This window comes from Melospiza melodia, chromosome 24 (genome assembly GCF_035770615.1).
Source record: "Melospiza melodia melodia isolate bMelMel2 chromosome 24, bMelMel2.pri, whole genome shotgun sequence".
Taxonomy (NCBI): Eukaryota; Metazoa; Chordata; class Aves; order Passeriformes; family Passerellidae; genus Melospiza; species Melospiza melodia.
The window spans coordinates 12032983-12056320 of record NC_086217.1 but is presented as its reverse complement, the minus strand read 5'-3'; the positions used below and the strand labels follow the sequence as shown (position 1 = coordinate 12056320).

General features: G+C 56.0%; 2 protein-coding genes across 3 annotated transcripts in view; both read left to right on the top strand.

The window, feature by feature from the left end:
* Positions 1-16595, top strand: part of RPTOR (regulatory associated protein of MTOR complex 1) — a 102308-nt gene extending 85713 nt beyond the window's left edge. For both annotated transcript variants that reach the window (XM_063176017.1, XM_063176018.1), the window contains 6 exons: positions 6712-6818; positions 9455-9582; positions 10228-10314; positions 12235-12351; positions 12566-12695; positions 13897-16595. In XM_063176017.1, coding sequence (XP_063032087.1) covers positions 6712-6818; positions 9455-9582; positions 10228-10314; positions 12235-12351; positions 12566-12695; positions 13897-13965 — 638 coding nt within the window. In that variant the 3' untranslated portion in view covers positions 13966-16595. The remainder of the gene's footprint in view (positions 1-6711; positions 6819-9454; positions 9583-10227; positions 10315-12234; positions 12352-12565; positions 12696-13896) is intronic.
* Positions 16596-17846: 1251 nt separating this feature from the next.
* Positions 17847-22239, top strand: CHMP6 (charged multivesicular body protein 6). The gene is made up of 8 exons (XM_063175763.1): positions 17847-17930; positions 18266-18375; positions 18963-19050; positions 20069-20155; positions 20243-20308; positions 20397-20477; positions 20710-20764; positions 21925-22239. The coding sequence occupies exons 1-8, from the start codon at positions 17868-17870 to the stop codon at positions 21975-21977; spliced, it is 603 nt and encodes a 200-aa protein (XP_063031833.1). The 5' UTR covers positions 17847-17867; the 3' UTR covers positions 21978-22239.
* Positions 22240-23338: the final 1099 nt, after the last annotated feature.

Genomic DNA, 23338 nt, shown 5'->3' with positions numbered 1-23338 from the left:
GGCCCCTGCCAGGGGCTGATTCAGAGCTCCTCAGTGCACTTCAGCACATCCCTGTGCTCTGGGAGCTGGGGCAGAGCTGGGCAGAGCTGATGTGTGGCTGCTGCTGCTGCTGTGCCTGGCGCTGGAATCGCCCAGGCAAGGCTAAAATTAGCAGGGCTTGGCTGCAGGGAATCCCTGGGCAGGAGCAGGAGCAGGGAATTCCAGAGCAGGAGCAGGTTCAGGAATCCCTGGGCAGGAGCAGGTTCAGGGAATCCCTGGGCAGGAGCAGGTTCAGGAATCCCTGGGCAGGTTCAGGTTCAGGAATCCCTGGGCAGGAGCAGGAGCAGGGAATTCCAGAGCAGGAGCAGGTTCAGGAATCCCTGGGCAGGTTCAGGAATCCCTGGGCAGGTTCAGGTTCAGGAATCCCTGGGCAGGTTCAGGAATCCCTGGGCAGGAGCAGGTTCAGGGAATCCCTGGGCAGGTTCAGGAATCCCTGGGCAGGAGCAGGTTCAGGGAATCCCTGGGCAGGTTCAGGAATCCCTGGGCAGGAGCAGGTTCAGGAATCCCTGGGCAGGAGCAGGTTCAGGAATCCCTGGGCAGGAGCAGGTTCAGGGAATTCCAGAGCAATCCATGCAGCTGCTGCAGGGCCAGGGCAGCCCCTGCTCAGGGCAGGGCAGGGCCATGAAACCCTTCTGCAGCTGCCTCTGCCCTCCTGGTGACAAGGGCAGCCCCAGCATTCCCCCTTCCCTCTGGAGAGCTGTGAAAATGTGTGGAATTGGTGCTCTCTTGGCAGCAAAGTAATAAAAATGTGTGGAATTGGTGCTCTCCTGGCAGCATCAGCAATGCTTGGGTCCTGCCCCAGCCCTGGAAGTGCCCCAGGCCGGGCTGGATGAGGGACAGGGGGACAGGAAGGACAGGGGGACAGCTGCAGCCTGCTGCAGGAGCTGGTCAAGGCATCAGGCTCAGGCTCATCCTGAGAGCAGGGGGCAGAGAGAGCAGCAGGAGCCCCCATCAGCAGGGAGGGCTGGCACAGCTCTGGTCGGATTGTTTGATGGCAATAAATTCCCTGGAGAAATGGCAGCTCCAGGGGTTTGTGTTCTCTTAATTGAATTCCCAGCATCCCAGCTCCTGCTGTCCCTCGCTGCAGAGCCTTGGCAGGAGGAGGGGGACACTTTTTGAGAGGATGTTGTAGAAATTAATGAGGAGTGAGGTCATCCAAGCCTCCCACTGCTTCCTGGAAATTGAAGCAGGGATGTGCTTCACTGCTCAGCCAGGAGGGGCCGTGATTAAAAGTGATCACTCGGAGCCCGGGATGCTTTGTGTGGTGTTCCATGGATATTCCTGACTCCTCTGAAATGCCAAGGGCAGCCTGGCCACGCTCCCTGGCATCCAGGGCAGTGCAGATGTTGGGAATGCAGCTGCTCTCGCCACACGGTACTGGAGGGTATCCATGGAATTGTCCCATCCAGGCAAACATCTCTGGCTCAGGGACAGTGCTGAGGGAGCAGCCAAGGGCAGTTCTACCTGCATTTGCAGCCAAGGGCAGTTCTACCTGCATGTACAGCCAAGGGCAGTTCTACCTGCATTTACAGCCAAGGGCAGTTCTACCTGCATTTACAGCCAAGGGCAGTTCTACCTGCATTTACAGCCAAGGGCAGTTCTACCTGCATTTACAGCCAAGGGCAGTTCTACCTGCATGTACAGCCAAGGGCAGTTCTACCTGCATTTACAGCCAAGGGCAGTTCTACCTGCATTTACAGCCAAGGGCAGTTCTACCTGCATGTACAGCCAAGGGCAGTTCTACCTGCATTTACAGCCAAGGGCAGTTCTACCTGCATGTACAGCCAAGGGCAGTTCTACCTGCATTTACAGCCAAGGGCAGTTCTACCTGCAGGAGCAACTGCTGGTGTGGATAAACTCAGCCATACAAAACTGCCTTTAAAAGGCTCAAAAACAAACAAACAAACAAAAACCCAAACCAAAAAACACCAACACTTCCACCACAGCCATTTAAAAACTCCTTTCCCTGAGCTGTGGAGGATTTGCTGCTCATTATCTAAGAACAAAATATCCCTTAGGGGAAAGCTGTGCTCTGAGCTGCTGATGCATTGCAGCAGTGCAGGGCTGGGAGCAGCAGCATTCCAGCAGCACTGTCCCGTGCCAGGGGCTGTGCCAGCTCTGCCCTGTGCCAGCTCTGCCCTGTGTGCTGCTCTCAGCAGCTGGGACAGTGGCAGGGCAGGCAGAGCCAGATCTGGGGCTGGGCAGGTGCAGGAGGAGCTGGGGAGGAGCAGCTCAGGTGTTCAGGGATACAGGAGGAGCTCAGTGAGCAGCAGCTCAGGTGTTCAGGTGCAGGAGGATCTCAGTGAGCAGCAGCTCAGGTGTTCAGGGATACAGGAGCATCTCAGTGAGCAGCAGCTCAGGTGTTCAGTGATACAGGAGGATCTCAGTGAGGAGCAGCTCAGGTGCCAAGCCCAGCAGCCAGAGCCCTGTGGGTGGGCTGCAGGCTCAGTTGTAGCATCCTGGAGTAGGACCTCTGTTAATTAAAAAGGAAATGATCATTAGTATTCAGTCCCACGTTCCCTCCTCATCCCAAAGTGCTCTGAATTGAGCATGGAAACATGAGCCAATCCTGGATCATCTCTGCCATGCTTGTACATAGAAATAGTTCAGCTATTTCTGTCCCACTCCATACTGTGAGTGCCAGCTCTGGATGGAACATTTCACAGTCAGAGGAAGCTTTCCTTCCCCTCACACACTTCCAAGTGACTGACATTTCTGTGCGAGGGCTTTTCTGCTCCTCACACAGCCTGGAGTTGTGCTTCAGCACTCCCAGTTCATCCCATTTTGGCCAGGGCACACTGGGGAGCACCAGGAGCAGAGCCCCCAGGCCAGGCCAGCACCCACCACCTCCATCCTTGCTTTGGGTGATCCAAATCCTGCTCCTGCCTCTTCCAGGGGCCACAAACTGAGCTGAACTGTTTAAGTTTTAATAAGGAAGGCAGGAAATGCAGGGTCTCCAGGCACACCATAGGCAGCTCCATCCCTGAAGTGTCCCTGGCCAGGCTGGAGCACCCTGGGGAAGTGGTGCCATGGTATGAGGTGGATTGAGGTGGTTGTGAAGGCCCCTTCCAGCCCAAACCATTCCAGGATTCCACAATCATCTCCCTCCTTTTATTCCAGCCTTGTCCTTTCCATCTGCTTGTCTCTCATGGCAACCTTGGTGTAATCCCTGTGGAGCCTCTTCCCTCAGTGAGACCTTCCCTGCCCATCTGTGTGTCCTTCCTTGCTGGGTATCCTCAGGGACAAATCCTGACAGGCACAGCGAGAGAGGCACCAGAGATGGCAGCTCTGCCCCCAAAAATGGTAATTCTGTCCCCAAAAATGCCAACTCTGCTCCCCTTCCCTGTGCCCCTGCCCAGAGCAGCCCCTGGCAGCGCAGCTGGGCAGGACCTGGTGCTGCTCACAAGGAAACCTTTTCCTCAAGCTGGGAAATGTTCCTGGGAGCTCCACAGCTCCCCAGGGATGGGCATGGCCAGATCCATCTCAGCTCCACGTTTCTGCTGTCACATGGGCCCTGAGCAGGTGACAAATGCAAACCCTTCAGGGTGTTCATCATCCCCAGCACTGCCTGCCTGTTCTGCTGCCTCTGCAGCCCTGCCAGCTGCCAGCACAATCCCTGGGGCTGGGATGGAGGCCCAGGCTCCCAGAACAGTCCCTGGGGCTGGGATAGAGGCCCAGGCTGCCAGCACAATCCCTGGGGCTGGGATGGAGGCCCAGGGTCCCAGAACAGTCCCTGGGGCTGGGATAGAGGTCCAGGCTGCCAGAACAATCCATGGGGCTGGGATAGAGGCCCAGGCTCCCAGAACAGTCCCTGGGGCTGGGATAGAGGTCCAGGCTCCCAGAACAGTCCCTGGGGCTGGGATAGAGGTGCAGGCTCCCAGCACAATCCCTGGGGCTGGGATAGAGGTCCAGGCTGCCAGAACAATCCCTGGGGCTGGGATAGAGGTCCAGGCTGCCAGCACAATCCCTGGGGCTGGGATAGAGGCCCAGGCTCCCAGAACAGTCCCTGGGGCTGGGATAGAGGTCCAGGCTCCCAGAACAGTCCCTGGGGCTGGGATAGAGGTCCAGGCTGCCAGAACAATCCATGGGGCTGGGATAGAGGCCCAGGCTCCCAGAACAGTCCCTGGGGCTGGGATAGAGGTCCAGGCTCCCAGAACAGTCCCTGGGGCTGGGATAGAGGTGCAGGCTCCCAGCACAATCCCTGGGGCTGGGATAGAGGTCCAGGCTGCCAGAACAATCCCTGGGGCTGGGATAGAGGTCCAGGCTGCCAGCACAATCCCTGGGGCTGGGATAGAGGCCCAGGCTCCCAGAACAGTCCCTGGGGCTGGGATAGAGGTCCAGGCTCCCAGAACAGTCCCTGGGGCTGGGATAGAGGCCCAGGCTCCCAGAACAATCCCTGGGGCTGGGATGGAGGCCCAGGCTCCCAGGTCAGCCCACATCCCTGCAGTGAGGTGAGGGGCTCCCAGTGAACATCACTTGTGGGACTCCACAAAATCAGAGGGTTTTGGGAAAGCTGCAGAAAGCAGGCCCTCAGATACAGCAGACCTGTGGTTAGAGCTAAGCAGCAGCCATGAGACTGGTCAGCAGAAAAATTATTTAAACTGTAGAAAAAGCAAAGGCAAACGGAACAATGGCCTGTGTGTTAACGCTTGTCTGAATAGCTCTCTAAGCTGCAGAAGGTTTATCTAGCAAGATATTAGGAAGGTTGAAGCTTGATAATGGGGCTCTGTGCGTTGTGTTTTAAGGCTCACAAGCAGGTATTGTATTTGAAATAAGCAAGCATTGTTTAACCAAAGGTACCTGTGCTTATAGTGGTTGGATAGAACTGCTGTCAATGTGCTTTTGCTGTGTGTGATTGGGCAAGAAGCTTATCAAGTGAGTTGTAACATTAAGTTTTTTGCCTAGATTGTGAGCTGCTGGCATCTTCCCATTGTCATAATCATGTAATGAGACTGATGCTGGAAAATAAAACAGCTCAAGGCAGGTTCCTCAGCAGCCCCATCTCATTCATGTCTGTAAATAACCTCCTGCCAGCACCCATCAGTGACCCCCTGGATGGGGCAGGAGCAGGAATCCACCCAGATGTGGTGTTCAGGGAGGAGACAGGGGCAGTGTTTCTGTGGAGCTGCAGAACGAGGTCATTGCATCACCTGGAGCAGAACTGCGTGTTCAGAGGATGAGCTGCAGTTCCCTTTGTGCTCTGGATGTCCTGGTACACTGGTGGTGTCCCCGTGGTGACAAAGGAGCCCCTTGGGGCAGCCTGGTGTCCTGTGGGGATGGTTCCTGCAGCAGACCCAGACAAAGCACGTTTGTGCCTCGTGGAACAGCTCATTGTGGGGTGAGACCCAGGGATGGAGGCACTGAGGGTGCTGGGGCAGGAGCTGCAGCCCTGCATTGCAGAGGGCTCTGCCTCCAGCTCTGGGTGCTTATGAAACACTGCTCAGCACCACAGACCAGGGCTGGCATCGAGGGGAGGCTGGGATGCTGCTCTGGGAGCCTGGGGTGATGCTCTGAGAGGCAGGGATGATGCTCAGGGGCAGGAATGATGTTCTGAGGGGCAGGAATGCTGCTCTGAGGCAGGAATTCTGCTCTGAGAGGCAGGGATGATGCTCTGAGAGACTGGGATGATTCTTAGAGGCAGGAATTCTGGTCTGAGGGGCTGGGATGCTGCTCTGGGAGGCTGCTCTGAGGGGCAGGGATGCTGTTCTGAGACACTGGGATGATGCTCTAAGCTGGAATTCTGCTCTGAGAAGCTGGGATGCTCCTCTAGGAGACAGAAATTCCTGCTTTGAGAAGCAGGAATGCTGCTCTGAGAAGAAGGAATGGTGCTCTGAGGGACAGGAATGATTCTGTATGAGGCTGGGATGATGCTGTTGTGTGAGGCAGGAATTCTGCCTCACAGGGGCTGGACACAGACACCAGTCCTGGAGTTCTTCTCTGGTTCCCTCCTGTGGTGCTCCCGGGGTTTTGTTTGCGTTTCTAACGCAGTGTGGATGGGACCTGGTGCTGAACATTTTGTTCCCGAGGCCTCTCAGCTTCTCAGGAGGAAAAAAATCCTAAGGAAAGGATTTTCATAAAAAGATGTCTGTGACACAGGAGCAGCTGTTTGAGTCTCAGCTGGAGCTGTGTGGGGGGTGTGTGTGTGTAATTCTGTGTGGGGTGTGTGTGTAATTCTCTGTGTGTGTGTGTAATTCTTTGTGTGGGCTGTGTGTGTCTCTGTGTGTCTGTCTCTGTGTCTTTGTGGTGTGTGTGTAATTCTGTGTCTGTGTGTGTGTGTAATTCTGTATGTGTGTGTGTGTGAATCTGTATCTGTGTGTCTCTGTGTGTGTGTGAGAGGTGTGTGTGTGTAATTCTGTGTGTGTCTGTGTGTGTGTAATTCTGTGTGAGGTGTGTATGTGTGTGTGTGTGTGAGGTGTGTGTGTGATTCTCTGTGAGAGGTGTGTGTGTGTAATTCTGTATGTGTATGTGTGTAATTCTGTATCTGTGTGTCTCTGTGTGTATGTGAGAGGTGTGTGTGTAATTCTGTGTGTGTCTGTGTGTGTGTAATTCTGTGTGAGGTGTGTATGTATGTGTGTGAGGTGTGTGTGTGTAATTGTGCATTCCTCTGGCGCTGGCAGTGCCCGGCGCACCCTGGTGCCCTGCACTGAGTGCCCCTGCCTTGCTGTGTGCCAGGAGCAGGGATGGTGGTGGACTGGGAGCAGGAGACCGGGCTGCTGATGACCTCTGGGGACGTGAGGATCATCCGCATCTGGGACACGGACCGCGAGATGAAAGTCCAGGTAACGCACACCTGCCTGCTTGTGCAGCCCCTCCCAGCCACGAGCTGCTGGGAGTGCTCTGTGAGGAGCTCCTGCAGCCCCTGCCTCCCTGCCTCCCTGCCTCCCTGCCCCAGGTCCCGTTCCCAGGTCAATAAAACCCCACAGATGCTTAGGGACTGTGTCAGGGCTCTCCTGCAAGCTGCTCTGCTCTTCTGGGTGGGCAGCAGTGCCTGGGGAAAGCTCTGCAATGCACAGGAGGGCCCTGGGATGTGAAGGGAGGCTCTGGGATGCAGGGAAGGGCTCTGGGATGCAGAATCAGCCTCTGGGATGCACAGAAGGGCTCTGGGATGTGAAGGCAGGCGCTGGGATAGAGAGGAGGGCACTGGGATGCAGAACCAGCCTCTGGGATGCAGAAGCAGGCTCTGGGATGCAGAGGAAGGCACTGAGATGCAGAATCAGGCTTTGGGATGTGAAATCAGGCTCTGGGATGCAAAGAAGGGCACTGGGATGCAGAGGAGGGATTTGGGAGCAGAATCAGGCTCTGGGATGCAGAGAAGGGCACTGAGATGTGAATGCAGCCTCTGGGATGCAGAATCAGCCTCTGGGATGCAGAGGAGGGCACTGAGATGCAGAACCAGCCTCTGGGATGTGAAATGAGGCTCTGGGATGCAGAATCAGCCTCTGGGATGCAGAAGCGGGCTCTGGGATGCAGTTGGATTTCACAGAACAGGTAACTGCAGTAGTGTAGCACTCTGTGAAGGCACACACACACACACACCCCCTGTGCCACAGAACAGGGAAAGGCCCTGCAGAGCCCCTGGCAGCCACCACACGTGGGAGTTTCTCAGAAATCCCGAGGAGAAGCAGGTGGTCGGTGAGAACGGAGGCACCATGCTGCAATGAAAGGGAAGTGGAGTTTTCAAAGCTTCTCGAAATTAATTACCCTTGGATGAACATTAATTGCGACACTTTGACCCTGCGATGCAGGATAATTAAGCCTCTGTTCATCTTAATTACTTTCACATATTATTTTTCTCTATGCAAATTAGGGAGCGGCAAAATCCAGGAGGCGAAAATCTTTTAAATGATGATGATTAATGATTGCGCCGAAAGTATCTAAAAAAACACGTTGTTTCTTTTTTTAATTGCAAAGATCGGGTGTTGAAATTGGAGTGATTGGAACTTCCTGACTCAGTGCCTGGGAAAGTGCGAATCAGCACAAAGAGCAGCGATAATCGAGGCAGATAAAGGCGCCTCCCTCTTTGAACTACACAAACCCACACCTCTGGAGGAACAAGTGCTTCATTTGCACTTCTGCTGCTTCAAAGGGGGAGCTGGGGGTGCGCAGAGGCTGCAGCAGCCCCGGCCCCGGTGCCTCTCCCGGGATGGAGAAGCGGCCCCGGGGCTGAACCTGCACAAAGGTGGAACCAGGAGTGAGGTTGGGATGAGCTCCTGCAGCTTCTGGAGCAGCCTGGGCTGAGGAAGCTGCGCCCTGGCAGGGCTGGGGTGACAGGGGCTTTAGGGTTCCTCCCAACCCAGCCCATTCCATGGTTCGTTCCTGCTTTTGCAGTGCTGAAGGGCTCTAAGGTCCCTCCCAACCTGTCCCTCCCAACGCAGCCCATTCCATCCTTGTCATTCCTGCTTTTGCAGTGCTGCTCAGCATTTTTTGCTGGTTTTAACAAAGTGTTTTCCCTCTCAACAGGCACAGGGATTATTCTGAGCAATTCTTTGGCCTCCAGAAGTGAAAAGGGGGGGAGTGGCAGTGTGGGTGCTCCCTGCAGAGCTGTCCCTGCAGCTCCAGCTGCCTTTGCCAGGTCCCTTTCCCAGCACAGGTCTCTGGTGAGATGCTCTGGGGGTCCCTGTCACACGTGTCACAGCAGGGACAGGAGGCACAGCACTGCCTGGATTGCTCTGGGGCTGTGCCAGGGGCCACAGTGTCCCTTTGGGGCACCAGAGCTGCCCCACCCTGCTCGGTGTGAGGCTGAGGAGGAGGAGGATGGGGCAGGACCTTGGTTCAGGGGCTGAGTGAAGCTGTGTGTCACAGCTACAGCAGAACAGATACAATTGGCCATGGCAAACCCCAGCTCCCAGCCTGGTTTGGTAAAAAATGGAAGTAGACGAGTCCCCAGGTGAGACAATGATGGGTCAGATTGGAACTTAAACCAGAAATTCCATTCCATCCTGCAGGCAGACATCCCCCAGCCAGTGAGCCGGGCTGTGTTAGGAACCCAAGCAACCAAGGGTCCAAGCACCAGAACTTTGAATCCTTTATAAAAGAGTGTCCATCAATGAGCATTGGCTGCTGTCACCTAAGCTCAGTGTGCCCAAGTCCCTCCTGCGCTGAGAATGGCACAGGAGGCAGGATTGTAGAAAGTGCAAAGGCTTTATTCAAGAGAACTGCGTGGTTTATATAGAGTCACACCGCACATTCTGTTTGATTAGTAACAGAGCCACCTTCCTCACACACCGTCCTTGAGAAGAACGGAGAGACAAAGCAGAGAATCACCCCAGCAGATTGTTTGCACTTAACGAGTGATCCCATCCTTGCAGCTCCCTGAGAGTTCCCAGAGCCGCTTTGCCGTTTGTCTGTCCCTGGCATCCCCATGTCCGGCTGTGTGACCGACACCGTGGTGTGTCTGTGTGTCTGTCTGTGGCAGGACATCCCCACGGGCGCTGACAGCTGTGTCACCAGCCTGTCCTGTGACTCGCACCGCTCGCTGATCGTGGCCGGGCTGGGCGACGGCTCCATCCGAGTGTTCGACAGGAGGATGGCCCTGAGCGAATGGTACCGGTAACCCCTTCCTGCCCGGGCCCGGGGCCTCCCTGCCTCCTCTGCTTTCCTTGAAATTTCCTTTCCTTTCCTTGAAGTTTCCTTTCCTTGAAGTTTCCTTTCCTTGAAGTTTCCTTTCCTTGAAGTTTCCTTTCCTTGAAATTTCCTTTCCTTGAAATTTACTTGAAATTTCCTTTCCTTGAAGTTTCCTTTCCTTGAAATTTCCTTGAAATTTCCTTTCCTTGAAATTTCCTTTCCTTGAAATTTACTTGAAATTTCCTTTCCTTGAAGTTTCCTTTCCTTTCCTTGAAATTTCCTTGAAATTTCCTTTCCCCTTTTTCCTTTCCCCTTTTTCCTTTCCCCTTTTCCTTTTCCTTTTCCTTTTCCTTTTCCTTTTCCTTTTCCTTTTCCTTTTCCTTTTCCTTTTCCTTTTCCTTTTCCTTTTCCTTTTCCTTTTCCTTTTCCTTTTCCTTTTCCTTTTCCTTTTCCTTTTCCTTTTCCTTTCCCTTTCCCTTTCCCTTTCCCCCTTTTTCCTTTCCCCCTTTTTCCTTTCCCCCTTTTTCCTTTCCCCTTTCCCTTTTTCCCCTTCCCCCTTTTCCTTTCCCTTTTTCCATTCCCCCTTTTTCCCCTCTCCCCTCTCACGTGTCCCTTTGTCCCCAGCCGTGTCATGACGTACCGTGAGCACACAGCCTGGGTGGTGAAGGCTTACCTGCAGAAGCACCCCGAGGGCAACATCATGAGTGTCAGGTACAGGGAGCTCTCCTGGGGCTCTTTGCACACTCACACTTTGGGTTTTTGGTTTTCTCCTGGGGCTCTTTGCCACTCTCGCAGTTTGGTTTTCTCCTGGGGCTCTTTGCCATACAGTTTGGTTTTTTGGTTTTCTCCTGGGGTTGCTTTGCCACATTCACAGTTTGGTTTCTCCTGGGCTCTTTCCCACACTCACACTTTGGTTTTCCCCTCAGTTCTGGCCCTGGTGCCCAGCAGCTGGCAGGGTGAAGCTCTGGGGTCTGACTCATGCTGCAGTGATCACCTCCTGCTCCAGACTGGGTGGAGGGAGGCAGGAGGGATGTGGGGCTCTGCTGGGGGGGTTTGGGGGTGAACAGGAGCTGGAATCACCGGGGGTGTGATGGGGAAGGGAGGGAGCAGGAGCTGGGTGTGAATATCTTGTGGTGAGGGGGCTTCACTGCCAGCACCTCCGTGGGGACATCTGGGAGAGAACAAGGTGAATGGTGCATGAGGCAGGCACATTCCTGGGCAGGATTCCTGTGCAATTCCCTAAATCCATCCCTGCTGCCTGGTAAATACTGCAGCCAGAGCAGCAGGTACTGATTTGGCCATTAAGGAGCAGCAGAACAGAATTTATTGTCACAAAGCCACCGTTTGCACACAAAGAGCCTGTTTCTCTTGATTAGAAAATGGAAACAAAACATAATTTTCTGGGCTTCAGAACATTCCTGAGGCAGGGGGATGGGCCAGCAAAAATGTATTAAGATTTTCAAACAGGGGATTATGTGATGCAGCTGCCAGATTTGTCAAGCTCCCATATTGGAGTTTTTAATCTTGCTCTCCATAAGCTCCTGCAGCAGCTCCAGGGTCAGTCCCTGTGCCCAGGGCTGGCAGTGCCCTCTCCCCAGAGCCCTTCCAGCCTGGGAGCTGCTCCTGGGGCTGCAGGGCTGGGAGGGAATGCTGGGCTCCAGAAGGTCACAGGAGCTCAGGCTGTGGGGCTGAGCCTGCTCCCAGTTCCCCCTGCTTCAGCTGGCAGCAAAATCCCAGGGAAAAATGGCAGGACCTGGTGAGATCCTGGTGTCCAGACACTTCTGGGGTGAAGGGTGGCACCAGCACATCCCCTCTGCCTGCAGCTTCCCAAGGCAATTTCCTGCTGGGCAAAGCAGTGGGAACTGGGGGCTGGGTGTGCTGGGTGTGCCAGGGCAGGGAGGGCACACTCAGCAATGGGCTGGGACTGAGAGAGGCAGTGAGGGATCAGTGTGGGGTCAGCAATGAGGGATCAGTGTGGGATGAGCAGTGAGGGATCAGGAATTTGGGATCAGCAGTGTAGATCAGCACTGTGTGATCAGCAATGATTGATAAGCAGTTTGGGACCATCAGTTTGGGATCGGCAGTGTGGGATCAGCAGTTTGGGGTCACTCCCAGCTGTTCCCTCCGCACAGAACGTGCTGTGGGTGGGATCAGATCCTGCCCTGGTGGAACCCAGCCCTGTCTGTTCCCTGTCCCAGTGCCCCGTGGAGGGTTTGGCCCATGGCCAGTCCCACAGCTGCATGCCCTGGGGCTCTGGGGTCTCTGTGGCCCTGTCCAGCCTGGCTCTGGGGTCTCTGGTGGCTCTGGTGGCTCTGTTGCTGTGTCCCAGCCTGGCTCTGGTGGCTCTGTTGCTGTGTCCCAGCCTGGCTCTGGGATCTCTGGTGGCTCTGGTGGCTCTGTTGCTGTGTCCCAGCCTGGCTCTGGGATCTCTGGTGGCTCTGGTGGCTCTGTTGCTGTGTCCCAGCCTGGCTCTGGGGTCTCTGGTGGCTCTGGTGGCTCTGTTGCTGTGTCCCAGCCTGGCTCTGGTGGCTCTGGGGGTCTCTGGTGGCTCTGTTCCCGTGTCCCAGCCTGGCTCTGGGGTCTCTGGTGGCTCTGTTCCCGTGTCCCAGCCCGGCTCTGTGTGTGTTGCAGTGTCAACGGGGACGTGCGTTTCTTCGACCCCCGCATGCCCGAGTCCATGAAGGTGCTGCAGATTGTCAAGGGGCTCACGGCTCTGGACATCCACCCCCAGGCCAACCTGTTTGCTTGGTGAGTGCAGCTCGGGGAGCCCTGAGGGAGCCCGGGGTGATGCAGGGTGGTCACAGGGAGGGAGCTGTGTTTTCCTGCCCGCTGTGGTTCTGGCCAGCAGTCAGTGCTGTCCCACCTGGGGACATGGCCTGGCCCGCAGCTCAGCCGTTCTGCAGCAGCAGTTCTGTCCCCTCCCAGCACTCCCAGTGACTCCAGTTGTGTCCTTCCCTTCCAGTGGCTCCATGAACCAGTTCACTGCCATCTACAACGGCAACGGGGAGCTCATCAACAACATCAAGTACTACGATGGCTTCATGGGCCAGAGAGTGGGAGCCATCAGCTGCCTGGCCTTCCACCCTCACTGGGTCTGTACCTGCTGCTGCCATGGGGGGGTGGCACAGGGACCCTCCTGGGGTGAGGGGAGCTGTCCCAACCCAGCCCTGCAGGTTCCAGCAGCTCCGGGGTGAGGGAGCTGGAAAACCTGAGAAAACAACGAATGGATGGGGAAAAAATCCATTTAAATAACAAGAGTTATTTTAGAAACGCGCAGATCAGCTCACAAATATTTAATATGTAAAGGGAAGAGCAGTTTGCTCTTTAAACAAGCAAAGCAAAGCCCTGTCCGGAGGGGCCAGGTCCCCTCACTGCAGGAAATTCTCATTTTCAGCCCAGCCACGGCTCCTAACGAGCACATTTGCAATCATTTAGAGAAATTATGTTGGCAGTTGGCAACTAACAGTGCCCATAATTTCTCCCTGTGGCTGAAATGGGCCCATAACTCCTGCAGAGCTGTGGAGCAGCCGGGTCACTGTCACCTGTGCCTGGCACTGCTCACACCTGGACCTTGGAGTGGGTCACAGGGGGGAGCTGGGGAGGGAATGGAGCACAGGAGGGGCTGAGGGAGCTGGGCAGGGGCTCAGCCTGGAGCAAAGGAGGCTCGGGGGGACCTTGTGGCTCTGCACAGCTCCTGACAGGAGGGGACAGCCCCAGGCTGGGCTGCACTCCCATGGAACAGGGACAGGAGCAGAGGGAGCAGCTCAGGCTGGGCCAGGGCAGCTCAGGGTGGGCACCAGGAGCGATTTCCCCATGGAAAGGGGCTCAAGGAACTGCCCAGGGAGGGTTGGCATCATCGGCACTGCCCATGGAAAGGGGATCATTGGCACTGCCCAGGGAGGGTTGGCATCGTTGGCACTGCCCAGGGAGGTTGGAGTGCCCATCCCTGCAGGTGCCCCAGCACACCCAGGGAGGGGATGTGGCACCCAGCACAGGATGGATGTCCTGGGCAGGTCACTGTGGGCTCTTCGTCTGTCCCTCTGGGCAGGGTGTCACCATGTCTGTCTGTCCCTCTGTCCCAGCGGTGACCGTGTCCCTCTGTCCCTCTGTCCCAGCTGACCGTGTCCGTCTGTCCCAGCGGTGACCATGTCTGTCTGTCCCTCTGGGCTGGCCGTGACCGTGTCCGTCTGTCCCAGCTGACCGTGTCCGTCTGTCCCTCTGTCCCAGCGGTGACCATGTCCCTCTGTCCCTCTGTCCCAGCTGACCGTGTCCGTCTGTCCGTCTCTCCCGCAGCCCCACCTGGCCGTCGGCAGCAATGACTTCTACATCTCGGTGTACTCGGTGGAGAAGAGGATCAGATGACGGCCTCAGGGGGGGCTCCTGTACATAGAGAAATCATCGACTTGAATGTTTCGTGTTGGCTGCTGCTGCACCCCATAACTTGAACATTTGTTCTTCTGACTTAGCTACTGATGGGTTTGACAAGGGGAAGAGACAATCTCCTGGTTTTGTTTTGTTTTGTTTCCCAGCTATATCCTCTCAAAGCTACAGAAAAGGAACATTTATTTTTGTTTCCAGAGGTTGGCTGCTCTGTCAGAACACGGCTCCTGAGCTCCAGAGGACTCGGATGAGGCAATGGCCTTGAGAAGGGTCTCGTTTTAGTCTCTGTTCCTTGTCTGGCTGCAGTGTGGGTTCTTCAAGGACTTTCAGGACTCACTGCAGCTCCACAGGACCCTCCAGCTGCTGCCAGCCCTGTGCCAAACCCACTGCTGGGCCAGGGCAGCCACCCCAGCGTGGGATGAGCTGCCAGGGAGGCAGGGCAGCATGAGCCTCCTCCTCCTCCTCCCTGCCTGCCCCTGCTCTCACAGAATGCAAGGACAGAGGGGGCCTGGTGGCCTGGGCAGGCAGGGGTCCTGCAGGAGGGGGCTCAGGGAGGTGGCTGGAGCAGGGCTGGATGTCCCACACCCTAAAGCTGCATGTGAGGAAGAGGAGGGCAGAAAGGGAGCGAAGATCTCCAACGTCCCAACGAGCCTGGAGCACATCAGTGGTGTCACCAGCTTCCACCAGGCCCAGGGTGCCCGTGGGGAGCTGGGGGCACCTGGGGCACTGCTGCCACTGTCCCTGTGCCACGTGCACAGCCACCGTGCCCATCCTGGGCTCTGTGTGCTACCCGGGGCTGTGGGCACCAGGAGAGGCCAGGACTGGGCACCTGGAGCTGCACACCATGGCTGGGGCTCACCTGGCCCTGTGGGAACAGGAATGGGAGCACCTGAGCGTGGAGAATGGTGAGGAGGAGGAGGAGGAGGAGGAAGGCAGCTCCGAGCTCCCCCGTCCCAGCTGTCCAGGCAAGGCCTGCTCCATCTCTGCACCTTCCACGTGTGAATAATGAATGTTTTGTGCCCTGGGATCCCTTCTGGGGCTGGGCGTGGTGTGGGAAGGCAGAGCACAGCCAGGGGACAGGTTTCCTTGCGGAGGGGCAGAACTCACTGAGGGAATTGCCAGTGTTCCCCCAGCAGTGCCACGGGAGCTGCAGGATCCAGCCGGGTCAGGGAAGGGCTCAGAACCCCTCTGTCAGTGAACTGAGGGGATGCAGTGAGGGAAGGGCTCAGAACTCCTCTGAACTGCCAGGTGTGCAGGGGGAACGCAGTGAGAGAAGGCTCACAACCTCCTGTGAGTGAACTGAGGGGGACACAATGAGGGAAGGCCCAGAACTTGCTGCCAGGTGTGCAGAGGGGAGGATGCAGTGAGGGAAGGGCTCAGAATTTTCTGTGAGTGAACTGAGGGAATGCAGTGAAGGAAAGGCTCAGAACCCCTCTGAACTGCCAGCAAACTGCCAGCTGTGCAGGAGAAATGCAGTGAGGGAAGGCTCAGAACCTTCTGTCAGTGAACTGAGAGGATGCAGTGAAAGGAAGGGCTCAAAACCTTCTGAACTGCCAGCTGTGCAGGGGGAATGCAGTGAAGGAAGGCTCAGAACTCTGCCAGCTGTGCAGGGGGAATGCAGTGATGGAAGGGCTCAGAACTCTGCCAGCTGTGCAGAGGGAATGCAGTGATGGAAGGCTCAGAACTCTCTGCCAGCTGTGCAGAGGGAATGCAGTGATGGAAGGCTCAGAACTTTGTGAACTGCCAGCTGTGCAGAGGGAATGCAGTGAAGGAAGGCTCAGAGCCCTTTGTCCCTGTGCAGGGGGAATGCAGTGAAGGAAGGCTCAGAGCCCTTTGTCCCTGTGCAGGGGGAATGCATTGAGAGAAGGGCTCGGAGCCCTGTGCCCCTGTGCTGGCCATGCCTGCCCCGTGCCCCCCGTGCCGCTGCTGGCCCTGGCACCGTGTCCCTGTGTGCCCTGTGTGTCCCTGTGTGTCCCTGTGTGCCCCCAGGCCCAGGGGGCTCTGCCTGGAGAGGTCCCCAAGCATAGGTTGGGTGCCCTGAGCACCATCCCCGCCAGGGGTCACATCCCAGGATAACCAATCAAAGGCTTTAAACCCCAAAACTACCTAAACCCCCCCCCCTGTAAGTTACCCAGAGTTAATTATGGTCTAACAGAGCTGTGCCTCGTCCCGGGCTGCCCGCGGGGGTGGGAGCAGAGTTTGGGATCTCACCTAACCCTTAACACTCACAGCTTCAGAAAAAATGGATTTTTAACTCGTATCAGTGTGTTTGTGAAAGGAACAGGACATTCCTGGCAGTGGGAGCTGCTGCTCCTGCCTGGCTCTGGTGCAGCCCCGCGCCCAGGATGGGGAATTTTAAGGAATTTTTGGGCTTTTACCTGAGCGTGTGTGGGCTGTGCTTCCACAGGTCTGATGCAGAGATTCAATCATGGGATCACAGAGTTTAACCAAGGGGCTGGAGAGCGTCCTACCTTAAAAGTTCACTTATCTCTATTTATTTTACAAAAATAAAGTTTAAAAAAAAATATATAAAAACCCCCACACGATTGTAATGTGAGAGTAAAAACAATTACAGACAAATAAATGGTTAATAAAAAATAAATGCAGAAACACTTGCTGGTGTGAGGATCCTTCTGTGGGGCCGGGGGAGGCCCGGGAGGAGCCAGGTGGGATTTTGGGTGCAGGGCTCAGGGTCTGGCTGGTGCCAGGGGGGTGTTGGTGACAGATGTGTGTGCCAGCCTGGTGCAGCAGCAGGAATGGCAGTGCCAGGGTGCCAATGCAGCTGTGTGTGCCAGCCTGGTGCAGCAGCAGGAATGGCAGTGCCAGGGTGCCAATGCAGCTCTGGGCACTGGCTGCAACCCGAGGGATCTGTGGATCCTGGCACTGCCAGGGACACCATGGGCTCAATGGGCTCGGGGTCTCTTCTGCCCCAAACAATTCCATCACTTGGGAATGAATCAGTGTTGTCCCTGTAATCCCATCCCTACAGCCTTCCATCCCACTCCCTGTATTATTATCCTCATTCCTGATATTATTATTATTATTATTATTATTATTATTATTATTATTATTATTATTATTATTATTATTATTATTATTATTATCCTCATTCCCGGTATTTTTATCCCCATTCCCGATATTATTGTAATTAATTCCCATTCCCGATATTATTTTAACAATTCCCATTCCTGTTATTATTTTAACAATTCCCATTCCTGGTATTATTTTAATTAATTCCCATTCCCGATATTTTAATTCCCATTCCCTATATTATTTTAATCATTCCCATTCCCGGTATTATTTTAATAATTCCCATTCCCGATATTTTTACCCCCATTCCCGATATTATTTTAACAATTCCCATTCCCGGTATTACTTTAATTAATTCCCATTCCCGATATTTTTACCCCCATTCCCGATATTATTTTAACAATTCCCATTCCCGGTATTATTTTAATTAATTCCCATTCCCGATATTTTTACCCCCATTCCCGATATTATTTTAACAATTCCCATTCCCGGTATTATTTTAATTAATTCCCATTCCCGATATTTTTACCCCCATTCCCGATATTATTTTAATAATTCCCATTCCCGGTATTATTTTAATAATTCCCATTCCCGATATTTTTACCCCCATTCCCGATATTATTTTAACAATTCCCATTCCCTGTATTATTTTAATTAATTCCCGTTCCCAATATTTTTACCCCCATTCCCGGTATTATTTGAACATTTCCCATTCCCGGTATTCCCGTCCCCAGCGCGCCCCCCAGCGGTTCGCTCCCGCCGCTGCCGCTCTCGCTGCGCGTTGTGCGGGGCCGGGCCCCTCGCGGCCGCCGTCGGGGGCGGGCCGGGCCGGGCCGGGCCGGGCAGGAGCGGCCATGGGGAACCTGTTCGGGCGGAAACGGCGGAGCCGCGTCACGGAGCAGGACCGGGCCGTGCTGGTGAGGGGGGGGTGGACCGGGACGGACCGGGCCGGGCCGGGCTGGGGAGAGCGGGACAAACCGGGGGATGGGGGGAGAGCGGGGCAAACCGGGCCGGGCTGGGGAACGAGGGGAGAGCGGGACGGAGCGGGCCGGGCCGGTATGCGGAGGGATGGACCGGCTGGGGCTGAGCGACCCCCGGTGCTGTCACTGACCCGGTGGGGACAGACCGGGCAGGGGAGCGGCGCTGCTGGAGGGGGCGTGGAGCTGTCAGGGCTGAGCTGTGACCCCTGTCCGTCCCTTGTCCGTCCCCATGTCCATCTCTCTGTCCGTCCCCCTGTCCGTCTGTCCCGCAGCAACTGAAGCAGCAGCGGGACAAGCTCCGGCAGTACCAGAAGCGGCTGAGCCTGGGGCTGGAGCGGGAGCGGGCGCTGGCCCGGCAGCTGCTCCGGGACGGCAAGAAAGAGTGAGGGACAGGGACAGCGGGGCCAGGGGGACAGTGCCACCGCCGGGGTGGGTGACACCGGGAGGGGACATTTATCCCCGTGCCCGATATTTTCATTGATTCCCATTCCTGATATTTTCATTAATTCCCATTCCCGATATTTTCATTCCCATTCCCGCTGCGCTGGGGGAATTGGGATGTGGAAGGGTTTGGGTTGGGAGGGACCCCAATGCCCACCCAGTGCCACCCTGCCATGGCAGGGACATTAAACCCCACCCAGTGCCACCCTGCCATGGCAGGGACACCTTCCCCTGTCCCAGGGTGTTCCCATCCTCATCCAGCCTGGCCTTGGGCACTGCCAGGGATGCAGGAGCTGCTCTGTGCCCCTGTGCCAGGGCCTGCCCATCCTCCCAGGGCAGGATTTATTCCCCATACCCAGTTTGCTCCTCCTTGCTGCTCACAGGAGCCGCTGCAGGCTGCCCCGCCGAGCTGCACACAAGTTGTCCCCTTTTAGCAGAAGGCCAGAACGAGATTCGTGGCTGTGGTGGGCTCCTTTGGGCTCCAGCTGCTTCACCCCTCTGTGTGTCCCCTCCCTCTGTGTCCCTCAGGAAGGCCATGCTCCTGCTGAAGAAGAAACGGTACCAGGAGCAGCTGCTGGACAAAACAGAGAACCAGATCAGCAACCTGGAGCGGATGGTGAGCCAGCCCTGGGGCTCTCCTGGGGTGGGGATCCCCTGGAATTCCACTCCATTGCAGCTGGCAGAGGTCCAGCCTCTGTCCAAGGGCAAATGTCTCCAGAATTGTGCGTGAGCCACGATTTTCCCTGCAGACACAGAGTGGTGTGTTTAAAACTGCAGGTGCCCTGCTAAATGCGAGGTCTGGAGATTGCTGAAACGTTACTCACAGGGGGATGGCTGCACTGGGCCTTCCTGCCTCGTGTCAGCCCTGTCATTTCAGAGCTGCATGTGTTTGGGTTTGGGGAGGTCTCAGCTGGGGCTGGCAGCTGGAAAATCCAGCGAAATCACCTCAAGGGCTGTTGGACCTGCTGGTGTGGATGTTTCCTGCTGCTGGTGCTGCTGACAGCGCTGGAAGGGCTCCCCTGGTTCCTCCTGGCAGCCCGTGTGTGCCCAAGAATGGCACCCGTGGCATCATTTAGGTGGGAAGAGCCCCCTGAGCTCTGCCAGGGCCACCTCTGTCCCCAGCTGCCACGTCCCCATGTCTGTCACAGGCATCTTTTATGGAAAATCCTTTCCTTGGGATGTTTCCTCCCGAGGAGCTGAGAGGGCTCAGGAACAAAATGTAAACATTGATTGTCTGCTGCTGTGGGATGCAACAGGTGCATCTGGGATTGGTCTCATGAGGTTGTCTCTAATTAATGGCCAATCACAGTCAGCTGGCTTGGACAGACAGCCAAGCCACAAGCCTTTGTTATCATTCCTTCTTTTTCTATTCTTAGCCAGCCTTCTGATGAAACCCTTTCTTCTATTCCTTTAGTATAATTTTAATATATCATGGAATAATAAATCAAGCCTTCTGAAACATGGAGTCAGATCCTCATCTCCTCCCTCACCCTCAGACCCCTGTGAACACCACCAAACCATATCTGTTAATCCCTGCAGGGCTCCCAGGGCAGCCTGTGCCACGCCATGCCATGCCATGCCATGCCATGCCAAGGTGTGACAGGCTCCTCTTCCCTTTCTCCTCCCCACTGCAGGTCCAGGACATTGAATTCACCCAGATTGAGATGAAGGTCATCGAGGGCCTGAAGATAGGCAACGAGTGTCTGAACAAAATGCACCAGGTACAGGCTGGGGCACTTCAGGGGGGCTGGCTGGGGCTGCCTCCCTGCTGGGCCCTCCCTCACCTGCATTCTGGCTCTGCCCTCCAGGTGATGTCCATAGAGGAGGTGGAGAGGATAATAGGAGAGACCCAGGATGCTGTGGAGTACCAGAGGGTGAGTGCAGGGGCCCTGGGAGCTCAGAGCTGCTGGGCTGGGCTCTGCCCCACCAGGCTGGGATTGATGTCCTTCCCTGTCCCCACAGCAAATAGACGAGCTCCTGGCTGGCAGCCTGACTGAGGAGGATGAAGATGCCATTCTAGAAGAATTAAATGCCATTACTCAGGTGGGGTTGATGTTTCTGTGGTTAAAATCCCCATTTTCAGGAAGCTGTTTTTAGCAGCAGTTAAAGTTCCTTTTTGCTACTCTCAGAGCTGATCTGGGGGAAATGTCTGGGGCCATTGTGCCCCCTTTTTGCTACTCTCAGAGGTTAGTCTGGGGGGAATGTGGGACATTGTCCCCCCATGCTTGCCCACAGCTGTGACATGTGTGACACGTTGTCTGTAATGTCCTCACAGGAACAGTTGGAGCTCCCAGAAGTTCCTTCAGAGCCACTCTCAGAGAAGATCCCAGGTATGTTCTCCTTGCACAGCTGTGGCTTCTGGTGCTGCTGTCCCTGCAGTGTCAGTGTGTTGGGAAAGGGAGGGGACAGCAGCTCCTGGGGTGGGACAGGCCCAGCTGAGCCCTCGCTGCAGGAGCACCCCAGGCTGCACTCGCTGTCCCATCAGCATCTGGCATTGCCTTGGGCAGCTCCCTGGGTGGCACTGCTGTCCCTGTCACATCCTGCACCGGCTCTGGGGCCCCTCCTGCCCTGAGACACCTCATTCCATCAGGAGCTCCATCAGGAGTCCTTCCTTCCCTGAGCCAGCCAAGGCTTCCTCCCACAGCCCTGGGCCAGGCCCATCCTGCAGCTCGGGGTATTTGTGCATGCTGGAGTCACCCTGCACAACCCTGCATTTCCCTGAGGCCTGGCAGGACTCGGAGCTCTTCCCACCTCCCTTCCCAGTGCTGTGGAAGCAGCTGGATGAGGATCACTGGGGTCCCACAGTTCCAGGATTGACAGAGCTCACAGCTGATGGTCCCTGAGTGTTCCTGAGCGATCCGAAGCCTCAGTGGATGGATTTGTGTGGGAATGAAGCTGGGAAATGGGAGAGCTCACTGAGAAAGTCACCAAACAGGCCCTGGTGGCCCTGCCTGGCGGGGAAGGAGCCCACTGGGATTCATCAGGTGTCTGTGCTGAGGAGCTCATACTCAGTGAAGACTTCTCCTGGGACAGCAGAGCCCTGGGCTGTCGCTCACAGGAGCTGGACCTCCCTGCTGGTGCAAAGAGGAGCTGGAAGGAGCCATTTCCCTCTGTGGAATCTGCCCAGGAGCAATCTGGCATGAGGGGAATGGGGTGGTTTCCTTGGAGCTTGTTTTCTCCTAAACAGGGCTCAGGTGTCAGCACTGAGGCCAAACAAAACAGCCCAGGGGTGAGGGCAGGGCTGGCCCTGCTCCTGCTCCTCCTCCTGCCCAGGGTCTGTCCCTGGGCTGGACATGCTCTGAGAGGCTGTAATTCTTCAGTGCTGTGAAAAAGGGGCATTTGCACGTGGGAATGTGGGATTATTTATAACCAATTTCTCTCAGTCCAGGTGCTGTGCACAGGGGACTCTGAGCCCTGGATCCCCCTCAGGAGATGGCTGCAGGGTATCTGCATTCCCTGCTTCTGTAACGAGTTTCTTTTCCTTCCACAGAAGTGTCACCCATCAAGAACAGGCCAAAGGCAGAGCTGGTGGCAGCATCTTAACTCCCAGTGCTGGGGGTCCCCCTCCAGACTCTCCCCCTGGACAGTTTGCCCTCCCAGAGCGTGCTGGGAGCAGGCAATGCCTTGGCAGCTTCCCAGCTGTGCTGGGTGGATTGTGGAGCAGGATTCCCTGCGCGGGGTGGGGAACCTCAGCTGATTACCGCTCTTGTATCAAGATTATTTTCTAGTGCTTTCTTTTTTTGTAACTTAAACTCCAGACTCACTCAGCTGCGCTGTCTCGGGATTAAACAGCAACTCCAAATCATCCAAAGCCAAATTTTTCTCTGTAGGTTTGATTCTGGTGGTCAGTCTGCCTTTGCTCTGGCCAGACCCCAGGAAATGAGAGTGACCATGGGCTGGGTGAGCACCAGCCTGTGGAGCACTCTGGTGTCCGTGTCCCTGTGTCCCTGCTCTGTCCTGTGTCCATCTGTGCAGGGCTGGCCCTGGCCCTGTCCTGCTGCCCCTGGACCCCCCTGGCTCTCACAGCACCAGCCCCAGGCTGGGCTTTGCTGTGGGCCCAGCCTGGGTGCTCGGCCCTGCTCCTGCTGCAGCAGCTGTGACCTGCTGGGAGCTGAGGGGCCGGGCAGGGCTCAGCCCTGGGCACGGAGCTGGGCAGCCCTGGGTGGCAGAAATCTCCCCCAGTGCCAGCCTGGAGCTCCTGCCAGTGCCAGGAGCCATCAGGAGCCAGGATTCCTCAGGATGGGTGATGGATGCACAGACTCTGCTGCTCCTGCTGATGTTTCCTCGGGGACTGGACGCGTTTCCTTGTGCTGCTGTGGACGCTGAAGCTGCAGGAATCACCACTGCAGAGTGCCCTGGGAGCCCTGCAGGGAGCCCCAACCCGCTGAGGACTCGGGGGATGCTGAAGGCTCTGGAACGCTGCTGGCAGCCAGGTGCTGGCAGATCTGGCTGCTCTGGGAACGAGCTCACCTGCCAGCTTGCAGATGCTCTTCAGGACACTGCAGATCTTTATTTATGATGTTCTTGAAGCCACAGCCCTTCATCTGCGTTTCTGTGACAGCAGAATGACTGGAGGGTCCTTGGAGACTCTGTGGGGCTGTTATGGGGGTTGTGGGATCTGGTGCTAGACGAGAAGTGACCCCAGGGACTGGGGTGCTGCCCGTGGTGCTGGGCCAGCAGCAGCTCTGGGTGGAGCTGTGCTCTCCATGTCCTCTCTGTTGTGTTCCACAGACTGGCCAGGGCATCCTCATCCTCCTCGTGTGTCCCCAAGGCAGTGAGTGCCTTGGAGCCACCCCATTCCCACCGCTGTGTCCTCAGTAATGCTCCATAGCAGCCCCCAGTCCCTGGCCCTGTGTTTGACACCAGCACGGTGCTGGCAGAGCCTCTGGAGCTGCACTGGATGA

Bases quoted from the DNA above. Each gene is read 5' to 3' on its own strand.
- CHMP6 (XM_063175763.1), top strand. From the start codon at position 17,868: ATGGGGAACCTGTTCGGGCGGAAACGGCGGAGCCGCGTCACGGAGCAG. The intron at 18,376-18,962 runs GTGAGGGACAGG...TGTGTCCCTCAG, and splicing joins CTCCGGGACGGCAAGAAAGA to GAAGGCCATGCTCCTGCTGA. The intron at 20,309-20,396 runs GTGAGTGCAGGG...CTGTCCCCACAG, and splicing joins ATGCTGTGGAGTACCAGAGG to CAAATAGACGAGCTCCTGGC.